Below are 22,806 nucleotides of genomic sequence, written 5' to 3'. Positions count from 1 at the left end.
TTAAATTCTAGACGAAAAGTTATTAGAATTTAGTTGAAAATGGGAAACTTTTAAGTTTATTTTTATTTTAATCGCGAATGGACCTAACAGGGCCGAACTATAGAATGTTTCGAGTAGCACCTATTTTTTATGGCAGCACTGACGAAAAGCTCAAATTTCATGAAAAGCGTTTGCGAAAGCTTTCAATGCGAACGTCAAAATCTACACGCTTCTGCTTGATGCTGTTTACATCGTACGCACGTGTTTACCTAACGTAGAAGGAATAGGAAGGAATTAATATCTCAAATTCTCGATTTTATTCGGTGAAAAATATATGTTCCTGTGGTAATTTTCGGTAAGAATTGATTCAATCAAATTTTGTTTTCAATAGTTCAACTAATGATATAAATCCTCACTGTTTTCAGCCGCAATAATGACCACTAGCCTTGCCGCCCAACTGCAGCGCCTAGCTGCCCCACAGACGTCGCTGCTGTACGACAGCCGCAAGAAGCCTTCGATCCTATTCGATACCAATCAAGCTGCCTCCAAGGACCGAGAAGTAATCTATGACATCGGAATCAGTGGTTTGCAGGAGTTGATTCACTTGAACCCAGCTTTTGCCCAGTTCGAGGATACTTTGTTTGACAAAACGGCAATTGACTTGCAGCGAACGGTGGAAAACAAGGAGCTGAATGTTAAGTTGAACTTGAACATCCGGAAATTTTTCTTCCATCTTTCGCCGTACTTTTTGCTGCAACCGGCTCACAAATGCTTAGAGTGGTTGATTCGGAGGTTCCACATCCACGAATTTAACCGGGAGGACTTTGTCCGGTTGATTCTTCCGTATCACGAAACGCTGATGTTCGTAAGGTAATTGTTGTAGGATAAATGTAAAAGTAGAATAATAGCCAAAGTACCTTTCATGCATTATGAAAACGATAAAATTTGTTTCAGGTGCGTACAAATTTTGGACATACCCGGAAAGAACGATTCGTTGTATTGGCTAAATGGAGTTAAAAAGAGTGGCAGTGCTCTGGCGAAGAAGGCAATATTTAACCATGCCGTTGGTTATCCGGGTTTTTTGAGGTCCTATGGAGAATTTTTGGAACGAGCTGTGAAGGAACTAGACAGTAAGGCAAATGCTCTCCAAGCAATGATTGCGTTTTACTGCACGACGGCGATCGGAGTGCTGGACGCGGTGGATTCAGTAGGGGAAAATCTGGTGACCGCCATCCTGAAAACTCTTAGCAAGGGTTTGAGTTCGAAAGCGATTGATTTTACCGCAGCAAGCTATATGATTATCGGACTTCTAATCACGAAGGCAAATTTGGCGAAGAAATCCTTGGAAATTTTCCTAAACAGGTTGTGTGTTTTGATCCACCCTTCCTTGGCGGGAGATGCAGCTATGCTAATGGTGTTGATTGTCGATACACAAAGTGGGCAACTGGGGGAACTTTCGGACAGTTTGATAGCATCAATTTTGAACGCAAAGTGGCTTCCATTAACTTTGTCACGGATCAAGCAGGATGGAGTTAATGTGACGCCTTTGTATCGAGCTATTTTGAAGAAATGCTTGAATAAAATCTGTCACCTGGAAGAGGACGTTGAAGCATATAAAACCTATTGCGAAGGTCTACTATTGGAGATAACATTGGATGCAGATGAATCAGAAACCATTGTGCAGTAAGTATTAGTCTGTATTATCTTGATAAGAAAATTATTTTGAGCTTTTTAGTGGAATGTTTTCACCTATTATCTGTTTATTTAATGTTATCTGTTTATTTAATGTTAATTTGACATAAATTTAACTCAATTGCAGATGCGTGTTGGATTCCTACTTCCACAAAAATACCACTTCAGTGGCAACACACACTAGTGTAAACGATTCGGAGGTTATTAGTTTGGATTCGGACGAAGAAGATTTCGAGCGTAAAGACGATTCCGTGACACAGTGGTATTCGGGATTCTTGAAGCATCTTGAGAACCAATATCCCAATAGTTTTGATATCGTCGTGAAACGTATAATGAAAGGACAGAATACTTTCTCCCAAAATAAGAGAAATGCCCTGAGGAACGTACTTGGTTTCCTGACGCAAACTGAATACAGTGAGGATGATACCAATGTCTTCGAGAATCTTTTCCACTACGACGTAGATCGCCGAGCGGATGCTGTTCGATATTTGGTGGACAATTTCAACAATATTAGTCTAAAAGCAGATGGGAATTGCGAATTGTTGAAGGACAGTGTGCAGGAACGCTTGAATGACGATAATTGGGAAGTAGTCGTAGAAGTTTTGAAGTTTGATACGGCGGACTTGATCAAACTATTGGGCAAGGACGAGCTAATCGAAAAATTGATTAGAATTAGCTTGAAATGTTTAAGAGATCTGCACAAATGGGAAGCGGTGGCGTCAAAAATAATTGACCTCCTTACCGACAAAAAGCTCTACCAGGGAGCAAACCTTAATAAGATCATAATTGCCCTATATCCATTTTTATTTCCCCCGGAAAACGATGAACTAGGGACTCAAATGGCACAAAAGGTGCTAACGTCGGATTTTTCCCGTAAGCACAACATCCTCATGCTATCGAAGAACAAGATGGATAACGTGGACTGCGAGTCTATACTCAACACATTGGAACTGATGCTCGGTGAAGGACAGCATTGTCACGCCATTCAAGCGTGCTTCAACGTGCTCTTAGTGGTTTCGTCGCTTCCTCAAGATGCACCAGTCCTGCTAGCTACGAGGGTGTTCGATTTCGTTATACGCCTTCTGCACGGACGCTTCAAGTATGCTCCTTCGTCCAGCTTGAGCTGCTTAAAGCACAATCGACTTCCTATGGACATCCACGTGATTGCCACTGGGTATTTGATTGATCGCGTTCGATTTGTTCACGAAGTTCAGGATTATTCCAATCAATCCGCTTCCTTGAGCTTGCAGTTGAAGATTTTTGGCCTACTGGTGGAGAAGTATTTTGCTATGAAAGAGGAGCATGGAGATATCAGAAAAATATTTGGCCAAGAAATTAGCAAGTTTTTGAAACATGTATACCCGCAACCGGAACACAAAGTGGAATTTATGACCAGTTTCTATGCGGCTCATTTGGTTGAAGGCTACAAAATGGGGAAGCAGATGACGGACGTTCAAGCAGAGGTGCAAGTCGCTGCTTTTCGGTTACTAAATGCAATGCTTGAGCAAATTGGTAAGTACGACATTTTTTAAAATTAGTTTTAATTGTTCTTCAACAAAATTGTATTCGTTAAAAAAAATTCTCCACGTTACTCGTTTGAAATCAGCTTTTCTGTAGTTGCTCTGGATTTGAAATAATAGGCCCATAGTTGTGCGGGTAATTATTTTCAAGTTCCATTTTCATGTTTTCCTTTATTTCCCTTGAGACATGAAAACAATTTATTATTATGATGCACGCATACAGAACATCCATAAAGTACGTCACGCAAAAACTGTCTTTTTGCCTTTCTCGTACAACTAAGTTGTACCGAAAGGCTATCATTTCACTCCGAATACGAACTTTTTATAGAAGCCTCTGAGACCCATAGTATTATATACCAATCGACTCAGCTCGACGAGCTGAGCACATGTCTGTCTGTCCGTGTGTATGTATGTGTGTATGTGTGTGTGTATGTGTGTGCACAAAAGCTATAAAAAACATTAGACAACTTTTCGTATAGTAATCCTCAACCGATTTTCTCGCAACAGGTTTCATTCGACAGGGGACAAAGCCTTGTTGATCACTATTGAATTTTATAACGATCGGTCATTGCGTTTAAAAGTTATGAAGAAAATGGTACACCGGACCATATAAACCCCATATAAGGTTGGTGTCTTAACTAAATGCGAGAAAGGCACCGCCAACGCTAGGTGGATTAATCTGGTTTTTTAGTCCCCGTCTCCATTTCGTCTCTGTATTAAACCTCTAATTTTTTTTAATATAAATCGTCACGTAGCTCTGGACTTGGAGCCAATCCCCTAAGAAGCGTGACGTACTGATGGATGGGCCCAGAAAAAAAAGACATACTCTTGCTAAGTTCGACGAGCGGAGTCGATTAACTTATCACACTATGGGACTATTACAAGCCTTTTACAAAAAGTTCGCTTTTAAAGTAAAATGACAACTTTGGTGTACGAGATAGAGCAAATTTGTTGCATACTTTCAATGCGCTGAATTTTGTTCTGCTAATACGGAGGCGAGATAAAGACCTAGAAATATTTTAGTAGTGGACGAACAACGTTTAAAAAAACAACGATTTTAGGCAGTGCACCTCGAGGAATGGCTCAACTCAAGGAGGTTGGTGTTAGCACATCACAAGACAGAAGTCGTAGTTGTGCATAACCGCCATGGGTTGCAGGAAGCCAAGATAAAGGTAGGGACCGGCACAGTTAAGTCCGTGAGAACGTTAAAGCATCTGGGCGTGATGATAGCCGATAAGCACAATTTTACGAGCCACGTCGATTATGTATGCCAAAGGGCTTTATTGGCTATAAAATCTTTATCGCGAATGATGCCCAACAGATCGGCGGTGCAGTCAGGTGCGTAGGCTTATAGAGGGTGTAGCATTGTATATTATCCGATACGACGTACAAGGCACTTGAATCCGAGTACAATATCGATCAGAGTGCATCACCTATAAGAGCAAGATTACCGGTGGTGAGTTTAAGCCGTTTGGCAGCGCAGTATCATTACTTGACACTTTACTGGTCGCTACTAAACGCGCTGCTATAACAGTAGCGCGACTGACAGGTGACCAAATTTGGTAGCGCGATAAGAGCGCTGCTATTTGATGAACTGTCAACTGTCAAACGTCACCGGTACGGAATACAGCAACCAAATTGAGAGCCGAAAATAGTGACCGATACGGAAACGAGTGACGAAACTAAAATGAAAGCGCTGCGCGGGTAATTAAAATGCTCGCGACCGATAATGATGCTCTAACGTCGAAATGTTTTTAATGCCTTGTGCGTTAACATAAATGTGAGCATTCTCAATAGTCTCCCCCTGAAGTATTGCTTAATTGCGGTGAGGCACAGACTGACGAATGGGTTTTGAATTTAGTGGGTCGGGTGAGCCTGTGTTAACCTCCTCTGGTGTCTGTTTTCAAATTTCCGTTTACCCCCGCCCAAAAAAAAAAGCTTTGCGAAAAGAAGTCCTTTCGTTCCAGTGCTGTTTTTTTTGTAATAGTACGTTTATTGGTCGATGTGCTTATTTAAAATTATTTACAATAATTGATTTAAACTTCGACTTCTAGGGTGAAAATTAATGCATCTATATCTATCCTACCATTGCAATTTTCAATGTAGATAATATAATTACCTAACATTTTGAGCAGTGCTATTTTCTTAGTCTGTGATAACCATTCAAGGGATGGTCTCAAAAGTTCATTACAGTCAAACATTCTTTGTCTATTTGTTAAAGCCAACATCCTTCGTTGTAGTTCTCTCCACGCTCCGTCAACTCTGGGGCATAAGAAAAATTTGTGTTGTATGGTTTCACTAACCGTACCACAGTGTATGCAGCTTTCTCCATCTGTTCGTCTCATCCTGAAGAGTAATCGCCGGTGCGGCAATTTTTGGTTTACCCACATATACAGCGTGCTTTACTGTGATGACAGAAATCGTCGGTTTGCAATGTTCATCCAAACACGAGACCAGTTACAATTTGGATGGTCTATTTCCACCTTCGGTTTGTCTGTACGTTGCACAAAGAAACTATGGATAAGATCCGCAGAGGGGTGCAGGCGGACTTGGAATGGGAGGAGCGGTATATTGCTGATAATTAATTTTAGGCAGGGAAGATCTGATAGGAGATTTGTTTGACGAGGAATGGCTTTATTTATTATTATTATTTATTTATTTATTTATTTATTATTATTAACATCAACAGGCAATAGAGCCCAAATGATGTGTCTTGAAACTATAAAACAATACAACATTGGTATTATCATATTCACTGAAGCAATAAACAATCATAAGCTACAACAGAAACTAACACTTGAATATCTAAATTAACAATAATTGCAAAAAAATAACTAGCTAATATGCGGGATACCACGTAGTACGGTGCTTGCTTACAAATTCTCGACATCTGATATACTGGGGCCATGTAGACGCATCCAAAGCAATGGATCTCCATTTATTATCAAGAACGACCTTGAATGAAATATAGTCCATTTCTTCGCACGACTTCCATCTTGATACGAGCTTTGTAACATTATGTGTTTCTCCTATTCCCGTTATTCCGAGTGAATTGCATACTAAAGTATCGATTTCTCGTTCTGTTACCCGATTATCGATGTTTGATAGCAACAGTGAAAACGATTGTTTCGCTTTAGCACCAGAGTTGATATTTGAGCCAACACTGCAAGAAGCCTCCAGTCCAATAAATATTTCATCCAGAGCCTTTGATGAGGTGATCGGCGTAGAACTCTGTCTTGGCGAAGATGTATCGTGCATTTTTTGCGCAAAGTCTTCCAATGTCTTCACAATGTCGGAAACTTGGCATTTCAATATGCTTATTTCGCTCATTATTTGTCCTTCTTCCGTCGCTTTTGGCCCAGTGTGCTTCTTCACATGATCTCCATCGCACGCTTGGCACTCATCGGTTTGAAACAGCAATGAAGATAAAGTACTCAAACACTCGTTGCAAAACCACATAACATTATTAATCAAAACATCCACAGTAGCTTGATTGAGTCCAACACAGTGTGCGTGGAACCTTTCGCAGCACCTACCTCCGCATACAACAAAAATATCTGTTTTGATGTTTACTGGTTTAGAGCACTTTGGACAATCCATGCTGCGTGTGTGAACAGGTGTAATGGAGTCCCGGAGAGATGATTCCACAGCAAAAATAATAAATTCGAAGCTTCGGCAGAGACCCGTTCTTGAGCAGTAATTTCTATCCGCCAAACACGAAGATCATACAGCAGGGATTCTGTTGAGCGTTCTTCTTCAATTATAACAAGCGGAAAGACGGTTTTAAATCAGATTTTCTCGGCAACAGAAAAGTGAACCAATGTAATCGTCAGATACACAACCACAACCACCGGCTTGATGAATGATGGAACGGTAATAGGGAAGAGAATCAAGTTCGCTAATATGCCTGTTAATAAGCAAAGCTTTAGATTTGAAGAGGTGCAACTTCATTCCCCCATCCTCTCTGTTCCATGCTAGTTGATGCATCGCACACTGGGGATTTTCAAAAGCAAAAGGCTCGAAAATCAATTACTCCAGCTGACGCTGCAAAACTTCCAGAAAGTAGATGTTTCCTGAAGGGAAAACGTGCGATAAGTCGATTGCGTGGGGTTTCGTGCTGGTCAGACCACTTTAAAGTGCCCATTTTGCCCAAATTCCCCTAAAAATTACAACATTTCTACTATGCCTCGAACTGACGCTGATATTTTTTCAATAATTATAAGTTTCCTGTAGGGAAAAAGTGTGATAAATCGAATGCGAGGGGTTTCGTGCTGGTCAGACCACTTTGAAGTGCCCATTTTGCTCTATTTCCCCTGAAATCACAATATTTCTGCTACGCCTCAAACTGACGCTGATATTCTTTAAATAATTATAAGTTTCATGAAGGGAAAAAGTGTGATAAATCAATTGCGAGGGGTTTCGTGCTGGTCAGATCACTTAAAAGTGCCCATTTTGCCCAAATTCCCTTAAAAATCGCAATATTTTTACTATGCCTCGAACTGACGCTGATATTTTTTTCAAAAATTACATATAAGTTTTTTAAAGGGAAAAAGTGTGATAAATCGAATGCGAGGGGTTTCGTGCTGGTCAGACCACTTTTAAGTGCCCATTTTGCCCTAATTCCTCTGAAATCACAATATTTCTGCTACGCCCCTCTTTAAATAATTATAAGTTTCATGAAGGGAAATAGTGTGATAAATCAATTGCGAGTGGTTTCGTGCTGGTCAGATCACTTTAAAGTGCCCATTTTTTCCAAATTCCCCTAAAAATCACAACATTTCTACTATGCCTCGAACTGACGCTTATATTTTTTGAATAATTATAAGTTTCCTGAAGGGAAAAAGTGTGATAAATCGATTGAGAGAGGTTTCGTGCTGGTCAGAACACTTCCAAGTGCCCATTTTGACCTAATTCCCCTGAAATCACAATATTTCTACTATGCCTTAAACTATCAGCGTCAGTTTCTTCAATAAATATATGTTTCATGAAGGGAAAAAGTGCGCTAAATCGATTGCGGGTGGTATCGTGCTGGTCAGACCTCTTTAAAGTGCCCATTTTGCCGATATTTCCTTTGAAATCGATATTTCTGCTATGCCTCGAACTGACGCTGATATTTATTTGATAGGCCCATTTTGCCCTAATTCTCCAGAAATCACAATATTTCTACTATGACTCAAACTGACGCTGATATTTCTTCAATAAATATATGTTTCCTGAAGGAAAAAGTGCGATTATTCGATTGAGTGGGATTTCGTGCTGGTCAGACTAGAAGTGTCCATTTTGCACAATTCTCTTGAAAATCACAATATTTTCCCTTTAGCTTGAAGTGACGCTGATATTTTCTCAACAAAAATGTTACGAAATGTTGCGGAAAAGACGATAAAATTCAATGAAGAACGTTCTTCAGCAGGTAGAAACATATTGTTCAAACACACTTTGTCTTGTGCGATTCTTTCTTCAAAGGATGCATTTTCCCGGCATATGGATAAGGAAGATATAAATCCCTTTTTTTCAAATGCTTCCAAAGTATTTTTTTTTAACTAGAATCAATGTTAATTAATTTGATTCCTTCTTTCAATTGATGTATTTCCATGGTTTATGACAAGGGAAGATAATAATAAGAAGATATAAGATATATTTGATTCCTTCTTTTAATTCGTGTAGTCGCTTGGTTTAAGGCAAGTCAAGCATTTGCCCAGCAGAAGGCAAGAGGGAATATGGTTTTTGCCATTCTCGTGCAACAAAGTTGTACTGAAAGGCTATCATTTCACTCCAATATCAAACTTTTTATAGAAAGCTCAGAGAACAGATACCCATAATGTTATCTACCAATCGACTCAGCTCGACGAACTGAGTAAGTGTCTGTTTGTCCGTGTGTATGTGTGTGTGCGTGTAAATTCACATACTAATTCTAAACCGATTCTCGTACATCAAGTTACAGAGAATAAAGCGTAGTTGATCACTATTGAATTTCATAACGATTGCGCATTCCAAAAAATCTAAATATTAAAATAGTTATGAAACATAGTAATTAAGTTATAGCATACCATAAAATCAGGGCATTAGGAATTAGGGCAAAATGGGCACTTTAAACACGAAACCCCTCGCATTCGATTTATCACATTTTTCCCTTCATGAAACTTATAATTATTGAAAAAATATCAGCGTCAGTTCAAGGCATAGTAGAAATATTGTGATTTTTAGGGGAATTTGGGCAAATGGGCACTTTAAAGTGGGGTGACCAGCACGAAACCCCTCGCAATTGATTTATAACACTTTTTCGCTTCAGAAAACTTATACTTATTGGAAAAATATCAGCGTCAGCTCGAGGCATAGTAGAAATATTGTAATTACAAGGGAATTTGGGCGAAATGGGCACTTCAAAGTGGTCTGACCAACACGAAACCCCTCGCAATCGATTTATCACACTTTTTCGCTTCAGGGAACTTATAATTATTGAAAAAATATTAGCGTCAGTTCAAGGCATAGTAAAAATATTGTGATTTTTAGGGGAATTTGGGCAAAATGGGCACTTCAAAGTGGTCTGACCAGCACGAAACACCGCGCAATCGATTTATCGCACTTTTTTCCTTCAGGAAACATCTACTTTCTGGAAATTTTGCAGCGTCAGCTGGAGTAATTGAATTTCGAGCCTTTTGCTTTTGAAAATCCCCAGTGTGCATCGGGATGGTCGCTGGAGCTCCACGAAAAAAATACCGCTGCATTGTGGCAGTCAACTTTGCTATGTGCGCTGCCGTAGGATGCAGGTGTGCCGCCATGTACCACATCTTCGATGATATAAATGTGTTCAGCAAAGTCACTTTTGGGTGTAACGTTAGGCTCCGCAACGAATGAAGCCAAACCTGATGTTGAAAATTTGTCACAATTGTGTCCCAATTAAGGTTAACCATTTCTCTAACTGAATTTGTGTACACTATGCCGACTCGAGTATCTGTCTTTTATTGACAGAGTGGCTTGAAAAATGTTTTTTGCTCCATTAGAGCACTTTTGCGAATCGGTGAGGACGTTGTGGGTTCGCAAAACATTCTCAATCCTGGTTTTTAGAATTCGAGAAAGTATCTTATAGTCGTAATTGACCAAGCTAATTGGTCTATAAGAGCGAGCGGTGTCTCCCGCTCCACGTTTCTTCACCAAGACTATCACCCCATCGACAAACTGTGCGGGAACGTTCGATCTGATTGCTTCATTCATCACAAGATTCAGCTCTCGGTGTATCACGTCGAATGTACGTAGGTAGAATTCTTTTGGCAGACCGTCGGGGCCCGGCGATTTTCTGGATGCGATCGTACGAATAGACAACAGAATGTCGGTTGTTGTGATCTCGCTCATACAGGCTTCATTAACAGGATCCTCCTCTGGGATGGTTCTCTCGCATTGGAAACCAGTGCCTTCCACATTAGCAGCGTCTGCTCGTGCATAGAGATGGGTGAAATATTGTACCATGTGGTTTCGGATCTCGTCGGCGTTGTCAACAATCTCATCTCTTTCGTTTCGTAACATTTCGATGTTAGTTTTTCGTCTTGCGCGTTCTCCCAGCTGATAGACGGACAGCGGTTCCCCCGCCACGTACCTTTCGTTGATGTGTACGAACATTTCAGTAAAACGTCGCTGATGTGAGAGCATCTGGGCTTTTATCTGGTTGATTCTGGTAAGCATGGAACGATCGTTGTGATATTCATCATACGCTCGTCGCAACAATCCGTAGAGGCGTTGCTGCTCATGGTGAAATTGTTCGAAAGCTATTTTTGATTTCCAGCGATAAAAGGAGTTGATCTGCGGTTTGGCACATGTCAACCACCATTCCATCCATGAACGGTAATAGCGACGCTGGCGGGTCAAGTATTGCCACCGCATCTGGAACTCTTGAATATTTTCCGTGGTCAGGAGATGGGGACGAAGAGACCAGAATCCTCGCCCCGGTGCTGTATCAGGTAGAGGAAGGCATATTCTTGCAGTGATGGCTTTATGGTCCGAAAAACAGCAAACGTGAACATCTGTTGCTCTCAGCTGTTCTCGTAAGCTGGCGCTGACGTAAAGCCTGTCTAGTCTAGAGGAGGAATTGTGTGAGATGTATGTGTAGCCAGGTTCGCGGGAACGCAGCTGCTGCCAGACGTCGTGAAGCCGAAGTTGCTGTACGGTGGTTTGCAGTGCAGGGCTCGGGTTTGATCCGGTCGCGTCGCACTGCCGAATCACACAGTTAAAGTCACCGCCTAGAATGGAGTGTTCGGAACGATGACGTAGGTAATAGGCGACAGTGTTGTTGAAAAATCGTTCCCGCTCAGCACGAAAAGCCGATCCCGATGGAGCGTACACATTGCACAGTGTCGTATTGTGAACGCGTAAAGCAATCAGCCCACCGTCCAGACTCCTTTCGACATTCGAAAATTTGATGTGCTCCTTGAGAGCAATTGCTGTTCCTCTCCTTGTATGGTCGACGTTACAGATGACGTTGTAGCCAGGCAGAACCAGCTGATCGTTTTCTACCTCCTGCATGAGAATAATATCCAGATCGACTGTGCGGATGAAAGTTCGTAGAGCATTGATTTTTGTTGTGTTCGTTATTGTGTTGATGTTGATGGAGCCGATGTTCACAGCTCGTCCGTGTTCGGTGGAAGTTTCATCGCAATGCCTCATCTTCTTCCCTGGAGGCGATCGTCTGCTACGCAATCGTCGGCTGTTGCTTGATGTAGAGCTGTCCGTATCATTGCCATCAATTTGTTTTGGTATGTAGGTATTTTCAGCTGCTGAAGGTATTGATAGCTGCTGGATTTGAACTATCGGCTGTGCTTCAACTGCTCCAGGGGGCTTGGGAGCTGGAGGGGGCATCACGCTCGTTCGCTGTGCTGATGGGGTTCGGATATCATCGGGCTTTCTAATCTGCCGTCTTGATTGTCTGTGTTGCTCTTGTCCCTTCAATAGAGGATGGCTTGGTAATGCTGGTTTTTTTGGCAGCGCCGGCTGCTTGGTGACGTTTGCATACGATTGGTCTGCTACGAGTTTTTGCACAAGCAGTTTTTTATTTTGCACACACGGAATCCCGACGTGTACAAAATCTTGGCAGTGTATGCAGCTCTGACGTTGCCCCCTGTAACCCACTGCCGTGTCTTCTCCGCGAATCGTAACGAGAGAAGGGATATTCTTCTTCACCACCATCCGAGCAATGCGCACTCCGGTTTTAACGCCGGCGAAAGCCGAACGATTGTCCCAAAGCAGATCCCGAACGTTGAGAACGTCACCGTACTCGGCGAGAAACTCAGCAACATGGTCGTTAGTGATCTCGTTGGATAGGTCAAACAAGCGCACCTCTACAGCTCCATCCTCCATCGTTATGCGTAGTTTGTGTATTTTACCATCAAACACGAACTCGTGCTTGTTATCGTGTTTGAGTACGATGTCCTCAGCAAGTTCGAGATCACTGACCTCCACGAAGGTGCAACCCAGCCGCCTGCTTGGCTGGAGTAGAAGCACGTTTTCTCGCGAAAGACCGAGCTCTTTCCCGATGAATTTAAGTATTTCATCGTGTGAAAGATGTTTCGGAAATTGCGAGTAGTCGACGCGAAACGTATTTTCGCGGCGCGGCATCGCGGAATACGACGACCTCGCGATGGTTAAGTAACACGATACTTTTAGCGAATGGTAAATGTTATCGACGGAAACGTACGAAATAGTCTGTGAACGACTTCGGAAAACTAGCTCCTTCGAGTAAATCGACTGAACAGCTTGGAAGTTGAGCGCTAACTGTGTTCATCGATGTGATACTTCTCAGATCGATATCGCACTTCATCGGATGAATCACGACGACTTTCAGCTCTGCAGTGCCTATTTAGGGTGACCATATGACAATTACTCAAATCGAGGCGAAAAAAAGTAGTTGAAAAAGGAGGACATGGAAAACAAAATATTGAATGCAAAACTTCCTATCTTTGACATAACATTGATACATTTTTGTCTTTCGTTTGGTTAAGAATATGATACTGTTCCTACTTCTCTCTCAGTGTGTACATATTATCACAATTACAGCAGAATCACCAATCTCATTCGCGTCGTCCAAGAGTAGCAGTAAACCTGTTTGTTAAAAATTTGCACCCTAAAATCGCAAAGTTTTTTTTCTATCGAGACAAATACATCGCCTTCTTTTTTAATAACATTAAATCAAAGATGACTAGAAGCAACAAGATCCCCGACTTCTACGATTTTACGGAGACACAATAAGCGCCGCAAGTGAACAAAATCCGAACTAGTACACTGTTAATTTAGGTCGATCATCTTTTGAAGAAATGTCAATAAAATAAAGCAATAACAGCTGAACCATTGCACCATGCAAACAATTCATACAAGACGATGGCCTTCTTATTTTCATACAGTGTGATATAACTAGCTTCTTCACTAAAAATGGATGTTCTTTAAGGGAAATAAATACACGTCCGAGTTCGTGGTCAGTCAAACTAATTCTGATTTTATTATCATCAGCGCTCAAGCACAAGAGCCCTGCTCCACTCAATACTCTCTCGATACAACAATATTGAGAGAACCCTACTGGATGGATTCTTCCAATTTACCGAACAGTAATCTTTTGCTTAGTCATTACAACTCCTTCCCGCTTAAGTAAAAGCTTATATATTTCTGAAAATGCTGAGCATCCATATCAAAACTTGAAGATTACTAAAATAATTAAAATCAGAAAGCAAACTTCTTCATTCATGTTTGCATATTGGAAAATCCACACTGAATTAAACTAAAGAAAATGCAGTTCAAATGTCGACCATTCTATAGTTCGATAGTTTGCTTAAATTAATAATACTCATAATCTACTTTCCTCCTTTTCTGCGTTTTTCTCTTACTACGTGTACAATTCACTTCGTATTTTGAGATTTCAACATTCCCTTCCGGAACAAGCGCGCTCTCGCTGGCCTGGCTAGCTGAGGCACCAAAGGTTTGGGTGTATCCAAGCCCCTCTCCATCTCGAGAAAGCAAAGGATTCCATAGAGGATCCTGATCCTCTTCGAACAAAAGGGAATCGGCCGCGAAGCCGTAAAAGTCCGAATCTGTATCATCTTCTTCACTTCTCTTCCTCTTCTTGCTGTGACTTTCGGAACCGCCATAGGTTCCTTCTTCAAAACTGCTGTTGTTGCTATTGCAAAGTTGTGCTGAAATGCTGGGACTCTCTCCACTAAAAACAAAGCGTTGCGATCGTCTTCGGCGAGAGTCCTTAGGGATCTTGATTTGCCGTCTGTGTGCCGAAACGATCCGCCCGCTGAGGTTAATCTGTAAAACATTTGGAGAAATGTGCGTTAGGTATGCAGCAGGTAACCATTGTCTAATGTCAGATTTGTATGGATTTTTATAATACAATAAATCTTTTCTCAAATTTGTTAGCGTGCTGTGAGTGTTTTCTGTGTTGGTAGAACATGCATTGTTGCAATCTTCCGATTTTGTCAAGTTGTACTTAAAACTATGCTTTGGGTTAATGAAATCCAACGTCGTCTTTGGTTTGTATGAAAGAAGGCGCTCTGAGGGGAAATTGTTGTCCGATCCTACGCAAATATTCCTATAATTCATCAAGAAATAATAAATCTGTACATCCGTGTCTAGTCTTCTTGTCTCTGGGTCAATCAAAAACTTCTTCAGGCCATCCTTAACCAAACGCACCTTTCGTTCCGCCTGGCCGTTGCTTTCCGGATGGTATGCAGGACTCTTCATAACGATTACTCCTTGTTTCTTGAAAAAAGTTTGAAAATGTTCTGAGTTGAATGGAGAGCACATCTGGCAACCCGAACCTAGAAAATATATTGAGGAAAACCCTACCAGGCTACCACAGGGCTAACAAACTTCATACTGGCTCTATAATAGCCCTATATAGCCGAAAAGGCGAAATAAAGTGCTAATGGTTACCTGGGTACTCTGCCCTGGAAAAGCACACAACCTTCGATTTCTTCCAAATCTTGGTAATGAGAATAAACATCCCGAAACTTTTTCTCTAAACGATCCGGCCATCCTTTCCTCAGGTACTCCATAATCCTCAGAAGAAATTCGTCTTTTCCCGTTTCAGCTGCTATCTTCTTATAATCCAATGGGAATTCTTCAGTGAAGTTTAGGCTTTTAACGTATTCTTGATTCAACTCCTTGGGAACCTCCTGAGAAATTGGAAATCGCGAACAAAAGTCCGCGTTTCCCATTCTTGCTGACGGTCTATAAATTATATCATAGTCGTAGATTGCAAGGTCTATCACGTAGCGTTGTAACCGTGTAACAGAAATAGAATTCCTACCTTCCTTCCCGTAGATGCCAATCAACGGCTTGTGGTCCGTGTAGATTGTAAATTTCTTCCCGTACAGGAACTTATGGAACTTCTTCACTGTGGTAACAACAGCCAAAGCCTCCAGATGAAGAATTGGATACTTTTTCTGTGCTTCGTTGAGTGAAAATGATGTGAATGAGATGGATCTTTCTTCTCCATTCACTACGTGCGCGATTACTCCACCGAGGCCATAATTACACGCGTCAGTAACCACAATCACCGGTTTGTCAGGGTCAAAGTATTCTAACACATTAGGTTTTAGCAAAAATTGTTTACATTGGTTGAAAACTAGGTCACATTCTTCAGTCCAATCAAAACGTACGTTCTTCTTCAAAAGCCCATAAAGGACTCTAATCCGGGAGGACAAATTTGGGATAAATTTGGAATAATAAGTAATCAAACCCAAAAAAGCCTTAAGTTCCGTAACATTCCGCGGAGCGCGAGCTTCGCGGATAGTCTCTACTTTCTCTGGGCATGGTAAAAGACCAGCATCTGTCAGTACATGACCCAGATAAGGCAATTTGTCTACAAAAAACTTGCATTTTTTAAAGTTTACCTTTATGTTGAATCTAGCCAGTCTTTCTAGGACCAAATAAAGTTTCTTCCTGCAATCCTCGAAGTCCTTACCGGCAATTAGAACGTCGTCTAAATAACAAAATACGTACTCCAACCCTTTAAGTACCTGATCCATTACTTTCTGGAAAATCGCGGCACTCGACGATGCCCCCTATGGAAGTCGATTATACGCGTAGAGGCCTTTGATGGTGTTGATCACCATGAACTTTTTAGATCGCTTAGAAAGCAAAAGCTGGGAATAAGCTCCAGCAAGATCCAAAGAACAAAATACTTTTGAACCGGAGAGCGCTGCGAATAAGTCTTGCGGCAGTGGTAAAGGATATTTGTTTGGAATTATAAGTTTATTTATCGAGACTTTATAGTCTATTACGAGACGTATCCCCTGATCCTTTTTGCCTTTCTCGTACAACTAAGTTGTACCGAAAGGCTATCATTTCACTCCAAAATCGAACTTTTGATAGAAGTCCCGGAGACACATAGTGTTATATACCATTCGACTCAGCTCGATGAGCTGAACAAATGTCTGTCTGTCCGTGTGTGCGTATGTGTGTGTGTATGTGTGTGCGTGTGTGTGCACAAAATGCCATAAAAAACATTAGCCAAATTTTCACATAGAAACTCTTAACCGATTTTCTTGCAACAAGTTGCATCCGACAGAGACTAAAACGCTGTTGATCACTATTGAATTTCATAATAATTGCAAATTGCAAAAAATAGATAATATTAAAATAGTGATGAGACATAGTCACATAGAACAATAATGTGTTATGAAAAATGCCTTGCATCTATGAATATTTTATCCGTGGCTTCCCATTAAGAGTTTCATCGTTCTATAAAGATGCACGTGTTGCACGCATTTAGGCGTAAGTATGCTCTTCGTTCAGTTTCATAGTACTATGAAATTGTCCGAAAGTCAAAATTCGAACATAAGAAATTCGAGAAACTTTTGGCAGCGCCATCTGTCGTCTACTAGTGTAAAATTTTTATCATAACATAAGACGGTGTAACTGTTTTGCTTTTCTTGTACATCATCGAGGTGTAAGCGTAAAGGCTACATTTATTACCTTATTGCGCGAGAAAGGCGCCATCACCGCTAGGTGGATTAATCTGGGTTTTTATCACTACTATCACCGGTGAAGCCCATTCACTAGCTTCTATCGGCGAAATAATACCGTCTCTCTCCAGCAAGTCGAGATGATCAACAACCTTATCCCTTAATCTTAAAGGAACCTCATACGCTTTCTTAAACACGGGTGTATCATGTATCAGGATTAAATCACCCTCAAAACCAACAATTGGATTTACCAAATTTTTGTCGAAAAGTGTTGGAAACTTACGCTTGGCATCATCAATCACTTTCTCCCTTGCGAACTCCACCGTCACGGTATTAACACGCTGATTTATCGTCGGCTCCAAGAAAGTTCTGCGCCATCCGTCGAAGAAAATGTCCAGCCAGCTTCGACCCATCAGAGGAACAAAATCATTAGCCCCTTGAAGAACAATCAGGTATTGGCCACTCACTATTCCATTCAATTGCACCGAGACTTAATTTTCCCAAAATATCCAGCCTGTTACCGTCGATGACATAAAGTTTCCTATTGCTTTTCTCCAAATGGCATTTTCCAAAATTTCGCAGGAAAAGATTTTCTGAAATCACAGTTTCATCGGAGCCACAGTCTACTTCCATAGATAAACGCCACTTGTCGATTAATGCCTCAATATAGCAAGGTGCGCTATTCCTACTCTTTGCAGAAACCATCATGCAATGAATGTCCTCATCGTCAGATTCAGACCCATTTAGTTCTTCTTTAAGACGCTTAAAAATGTATGACGAGGCTTGGGAGAGTCGATAAATTTCACTGATTGCATAGACTTACGAGGACTCTTCCTTTTCAATCTGTAACAAAATTTCTTTGTGTGTCCAGTTTTATGACAAAAAGAACACTTGAAAACTTTTTCCTCATTCTCATTCCCAATCCTTCTACCTCCGCTTCCGCTTCTAGAGTAGAAAGATCGACTACGCTCAAAACTCCTGCTTCTATTCCTAAAATTTTGCCTAGATGGGTTACGCTCAAAACTCCTACTTCTATCTCGGAAACCTTGTCTAGTTGGATTATACTGCTCTCTTCTGCCCAACCTAGCAACGACACTGGTTCTTTGTTCCTCGTCACGGTTCACAAAACGCGTACTATTTGATGATAGCTCTTGATTGACGATCAACTTCTCAGCTTTAGCCGCGGTCAAATCATCCTCATCGAACAAACGTTTTTGTAAATTCCGGTCATATGTTCCAATAACCAACGCGTCCCGAATGGCTCGTTCCTTAAAATCTCCAAAACCGCATAATTCTGCCATCTGTTTTATGGCAAGTACAAAATCTTCGCACTTCTCGTATTGCCCCTGACTGCGGGTCCAAAACTTATATGTATGGATTACATCGGAATCTTTTTTATCATATCGTTTTTTTAATTCGTCTGTTATTTGTTTGTATGTTAAATCTTTAATGTTTTGTCCCGGAAAAAGCAGTTTTATTTGGCTATAAACTTCAATGCCACAAACGGCCAAAAACGAAATTTTGTATCTATCGGCAGTGTAATTATTGTGCTCGAACAAAAATTCTAATTGTTCCAAATATTGGGAGAAGGGGATGGATCCCGGCACGTACGGTTCTGTCGTCGTTGTCAAAGACATCCTATTCATCAATATCAAAATAAAAAACGGAAGCACAAATGCAAGTCTATAAATTTCTCTAAATTGCACAAAAACGACTAACTGTACAATGAAAACAGCTGCTACGATTAAAAATTCAAAGAAAAGGAAACAAAAACAACATACCTGTAATCTTTACCCTGCAGTGATGGCGCACAATCCAAAAGCACTCCAAAATCAACCAAAAGCAGGCCACAATGCACAGCAAACTACAAAAGCACCTCGAATGCACCCGCAGCAGAAAAAGCAACAACAGCAATCCACAACAAAACTCCTTCAGCAACAGCAAGCCCAGCTGATAATCCGCAGTTTGTATAGTCACCAATATGACCGAGGTCAATGCTTGAGTCAATGACCTTCCACCTTGCGAACAGCGATCCACCAGTAGTCAACAACAGCAGCAACCACCAACTACGAATGCACTTTCGCCGACGACCGCAAAATGCACTATACGGCGAGATTCACTTGCTACACCATAAACTGTCAAACGTCGGTTCTCACCGCACTCAGAAAGAGAACGGAAAAGTGGTGCTGGCTGGACCTTGCATAAACCACAGTTTATCAAGACAAATGAGCTGGTACACAGGATTTTGTTTTTACACGATTTTTTTTCGCTCGTATTTTTGATCGTGTGACTTCAATTTGCCATCAAACTCTTCGCAACATGTTTCAAAAAATCCAGAATAAATCAAAGAAAAATCACATGGTAATTAATATATGTTAAATATTTAGGATGAATGGAAAATTGAGAAAATGTAAATCGCGTAAAAACAAAATCCAGTGTATATAATATCCAATTTCTTTGTGCTGTGGATGAAAGAAGAAAATGGTGGATATTATAAATTAGCAAAAATAGTAACAATATAGGATTGTTTTAAGATAAAAGAAACAAAAGCATTTCTTTAATAGGATCAAAAGTATTGTAAAGTACAAAGTACACTATTCCTCTACACAATAAAAAAATCTATTGGCACAAAAATAGCTAGTTTTGCAAAAAGCGTTTTTTTATACACGCAACACCAATCGATAAAATGTAGAGAATTGATCAATCACAGACCACCCTCGAAAAAAAATGAATTCGAGTTTTTACGCGAATAGCATTAACGTCTCACTTTCACTAAAAACCAACCTGCGCCGAAAAATCACGCCAAAAGCATTCACCAGCGGTCGTGAAAAAAAGGCGGAAAATGGTTCAATTTTATTTTTATTTTTCTCCTCGTCGCCACTGATATAACTAGCTTCTTCACTAAAAATGGATGTTCTTTAAGGGAAATAAATACACGTCCGAGTTCGTGGTCAGTCAAACTAATTCTGATTTTATTATCATCAGCGCTCAAGCACAAGAGCCCTGCTCCGCTCAATACGCTCTCGATACAACAATATTCTGAGAACCCTACTGGATGGATTCTTCCAATTTACCGAACAGTAATCTTTCGCTTAGTCATTACACAGTGAAGTGCGTTTAAAGATGTGAGACCCTGGATCGAGTTTTGTCAAAACTCTGATATCAATAAGAACAGTTAAATCTGCTCGAAGTATTTCGCCAACTCTGATTTCACAAATCACAGAAATGTGATGTGACTTGATCCGATGAAAATAGGTGCTTTATCGATCGAAGAAGCAACTCCAATGGATTTAGACCACGAATATGAGGATAACGAAATTGAAGTTGCTGGAGAAGGTGAATTGGGAAATGTCGACATCGATCAGCAAATACACCTAACTAACGAAAATCCATGTAAAACTCGCGACAAACATTTGGTTCATGATCTTGGCTACGCATTGGATGTGGAACGAGTTATTAAGTTTATGGAGCGACTTGTTATAGTGGAGGAGGAGAACAGAGTGTTGTGGCACGGCCACCTCCCACTAACGCGTCGTAACAGTGGCGACTCAGGTGCGCGATTTTTTCTGTCGTTTTCGCGAGTGAAAAGTAAATAGCAAAATCGCACCTCCCACGCGGAAAATGCGCAAGCTTTCATCGCCTGCAGAAGACGATTCCGGAATGCCGAACTATCAGCAGCAACCAGCATTAATGGCCACGGATGCGCTCATCCTCCAGGTGCTGAAGCAGCTGCAGCAGCAGCAGCTTGTTACGATCGAACTCCTCCGCAACCAGGAGCAGTCCAATGATCAGCAACGTGCGTTTATCCAGCAGCAGGAAAACGTGCTCCGAAACATCCAAGTCCAGGTTCCGCCGAATCCCGAAGCGATTCTCGATTCGTTGGCTTCAAATGTGAAAGAGTTCCGATACGAAGTCGAGAACAGCATCACTTTTTCGTCATGGTTTTCCCCCGTTCCCGTTACGAGGAGCTTTTCGCCAACGATGCGGCGCGGCTCGACGATCAAGCAAAGGTTAGATTAGAGTAGAGTGGGGCAAGAGTGCGCGTGGGGTAAGAGTACGTTTTCGATTTTTTGAAGTAATAAAAAAAGATAAACTAGCAGCACTGCATCAGTTTGACAGGTATTCTGGCCAACTATTATCATGTGTAATTGTAAACGATTTGAATAAACAACAAGGGAGATATGGAGTTAGATAACTTTTTGGTCATTTTGCTAAAAATAATTGGGTTTCCGCAACTAGTATTTCATTACCATATACCGTGGACCCCCGGTAATATGACCGCTTTTAATCTGAACACTTTTTAATTTGAACCCCGTTCATTTGAACATCGTTCAAATTAAAAATGGTTCAAACGTCATTTAGCACGTGGAATCGAGAGAAGATAAACGAAACATCGTGAAACGGAACGCATAATCAAAACAAATCAGCAAAGAGAGCGGCCAGAATCCAGTTTTTCTGATGCAAATAGAGTAACCAGAAGTACAAATTAAAAATGAACCCCGTTAATTTGAATGAGGTACCGTTCAAATTATCGGGGGTCCACGGTATACGTTCAATCAGGTGAACATTATACCATTTCAATAACCTATTGTATAGAGTACTTTATGGTACAGAACACCAATCCGGTTAGTTTTCCAAGAAGTCAAAACCATTACTTGAATAATTTTTGGGACTGTAGGGTAAAAGTACGCAGGAACCGGTGGGGCAAGAGTACGCATATGAATCTTCAAGTTATGATGTCAAACCCGTATCTCCGGCCGAAATAAGACTTCTTCCAAAGCGTAAAGATCCACAACTAAGAAAAAAGGGACAGAATTCGAATTTATCACAAGTTTTTAGGATAAGTTGAAGTAATTCGGTGTTAGAAAAGAATTAGCGAACAAAGCACTGAAGCGAAATAATGAAATTGTATTATGACTTGTTGTACACCTAAACATAGTACGAAAACACAATTTCATCTAAATGATAATTTCATTTAATCAAAAGAAACATTCATGAATTACGCAACTCTCAGCTGGGAGGGGTTGCGAGATATGTGACATTTAATTTTTAGAGGATTCATACTAATAGTGTAATATAGGGGGGGGGGGGGGGTGATGGGTGATGAAATAGCCACATTTTACGTTACGTGATTGGTGGACTTTCTTTAAGGAAAATGCCTTTGTATACGCCACGCGAAACCTGATAAATATTTTTACCTCTGTAGTTTTTTGTATATATAAAAATCAATGGTTGTTCGAATGAAAGTGCTCATTTTTAGGACCCCCTCCCCCTTTAAAAGTTACGTTATCTTTAAATATTCCGTAATATATGATCATTAAACATTAATTAAATGTTATTAATTTTTTTTTGTGTTAATATATACTTAAAGCACATGATTGGATAAATGCGTACTCTTACCCCACCCGATGCGCACTTTTACCCCACCGGTGGGGTAAGAGTGCGTTTTTCACTTGTCTTGCAATAAGGGTTCTACTAAAACGAATCTCAATAATTTCAATATTTTTTCCACTGGGTAACATAAAGGAAGAGTATATGAATCATCGACACTGATTTGATATGCAGAAGCTTGCTTCATAAGGGCCACATGATCGATTGAAAACTAAGTGCGTACTCTTGCCCCACTCTACTCTAGTGATGCGAAAGCTCGGATTCGCGGAGCACGA

General features: G+C 40.8%; 1 protein-coding gene across 2 annotated transcripts in view; it reads left to right on the top strand.

The window, feature by feature from the left end:
• The first annotated feature begins 212 nt into the window (after window positions 1-212).
• The window catches only part of LOC134212933 (HEAT repeat-containing protein 1 homolog), a 31,783-nt gene continuing 9,189 nt past the window's right edge, over window positions 213-22,806 (top strand). For both annotated transcript variants that reach the window (XM_062691285.1, XM_062691284.1), the window contains exons 1-4: window positions 213-334; window positions 405-849; window positions 934-1,662; window positions 1,799-3,183. In XM_062691285.1, the coding sequence (XP_062547269.1) occupies window positions 413-849; window positions 934-1,662; window positions 1,799-3,183 (2,551 nt within the window). In that variant the 5' untranslated portion in view covers window positions 213-334; window positions 405-412. The remainder of the gene's footprint in view (window positions 335-404; window positions 850-933; window positions 1,663-1,798; window positions 3,184-22,806) is intronic.

This window comes from Armigeres subalbatus, chromosome 2 (assembly GCF_024139115.2).
Source record: "Armigeres subalbatus isolate Guangzhou_Male chromosome 2, GZ_Asu_2, whole genome shotgun sequence".
NCBI lineage: Eukaryota > Metazoa > Arthropoda > Insecta > Diptera > Culicidae > Armigeres > Armigeres subalbatus.
This window is presented reverse-complemented; position numbering and strand designations above follow the sequence as displayed.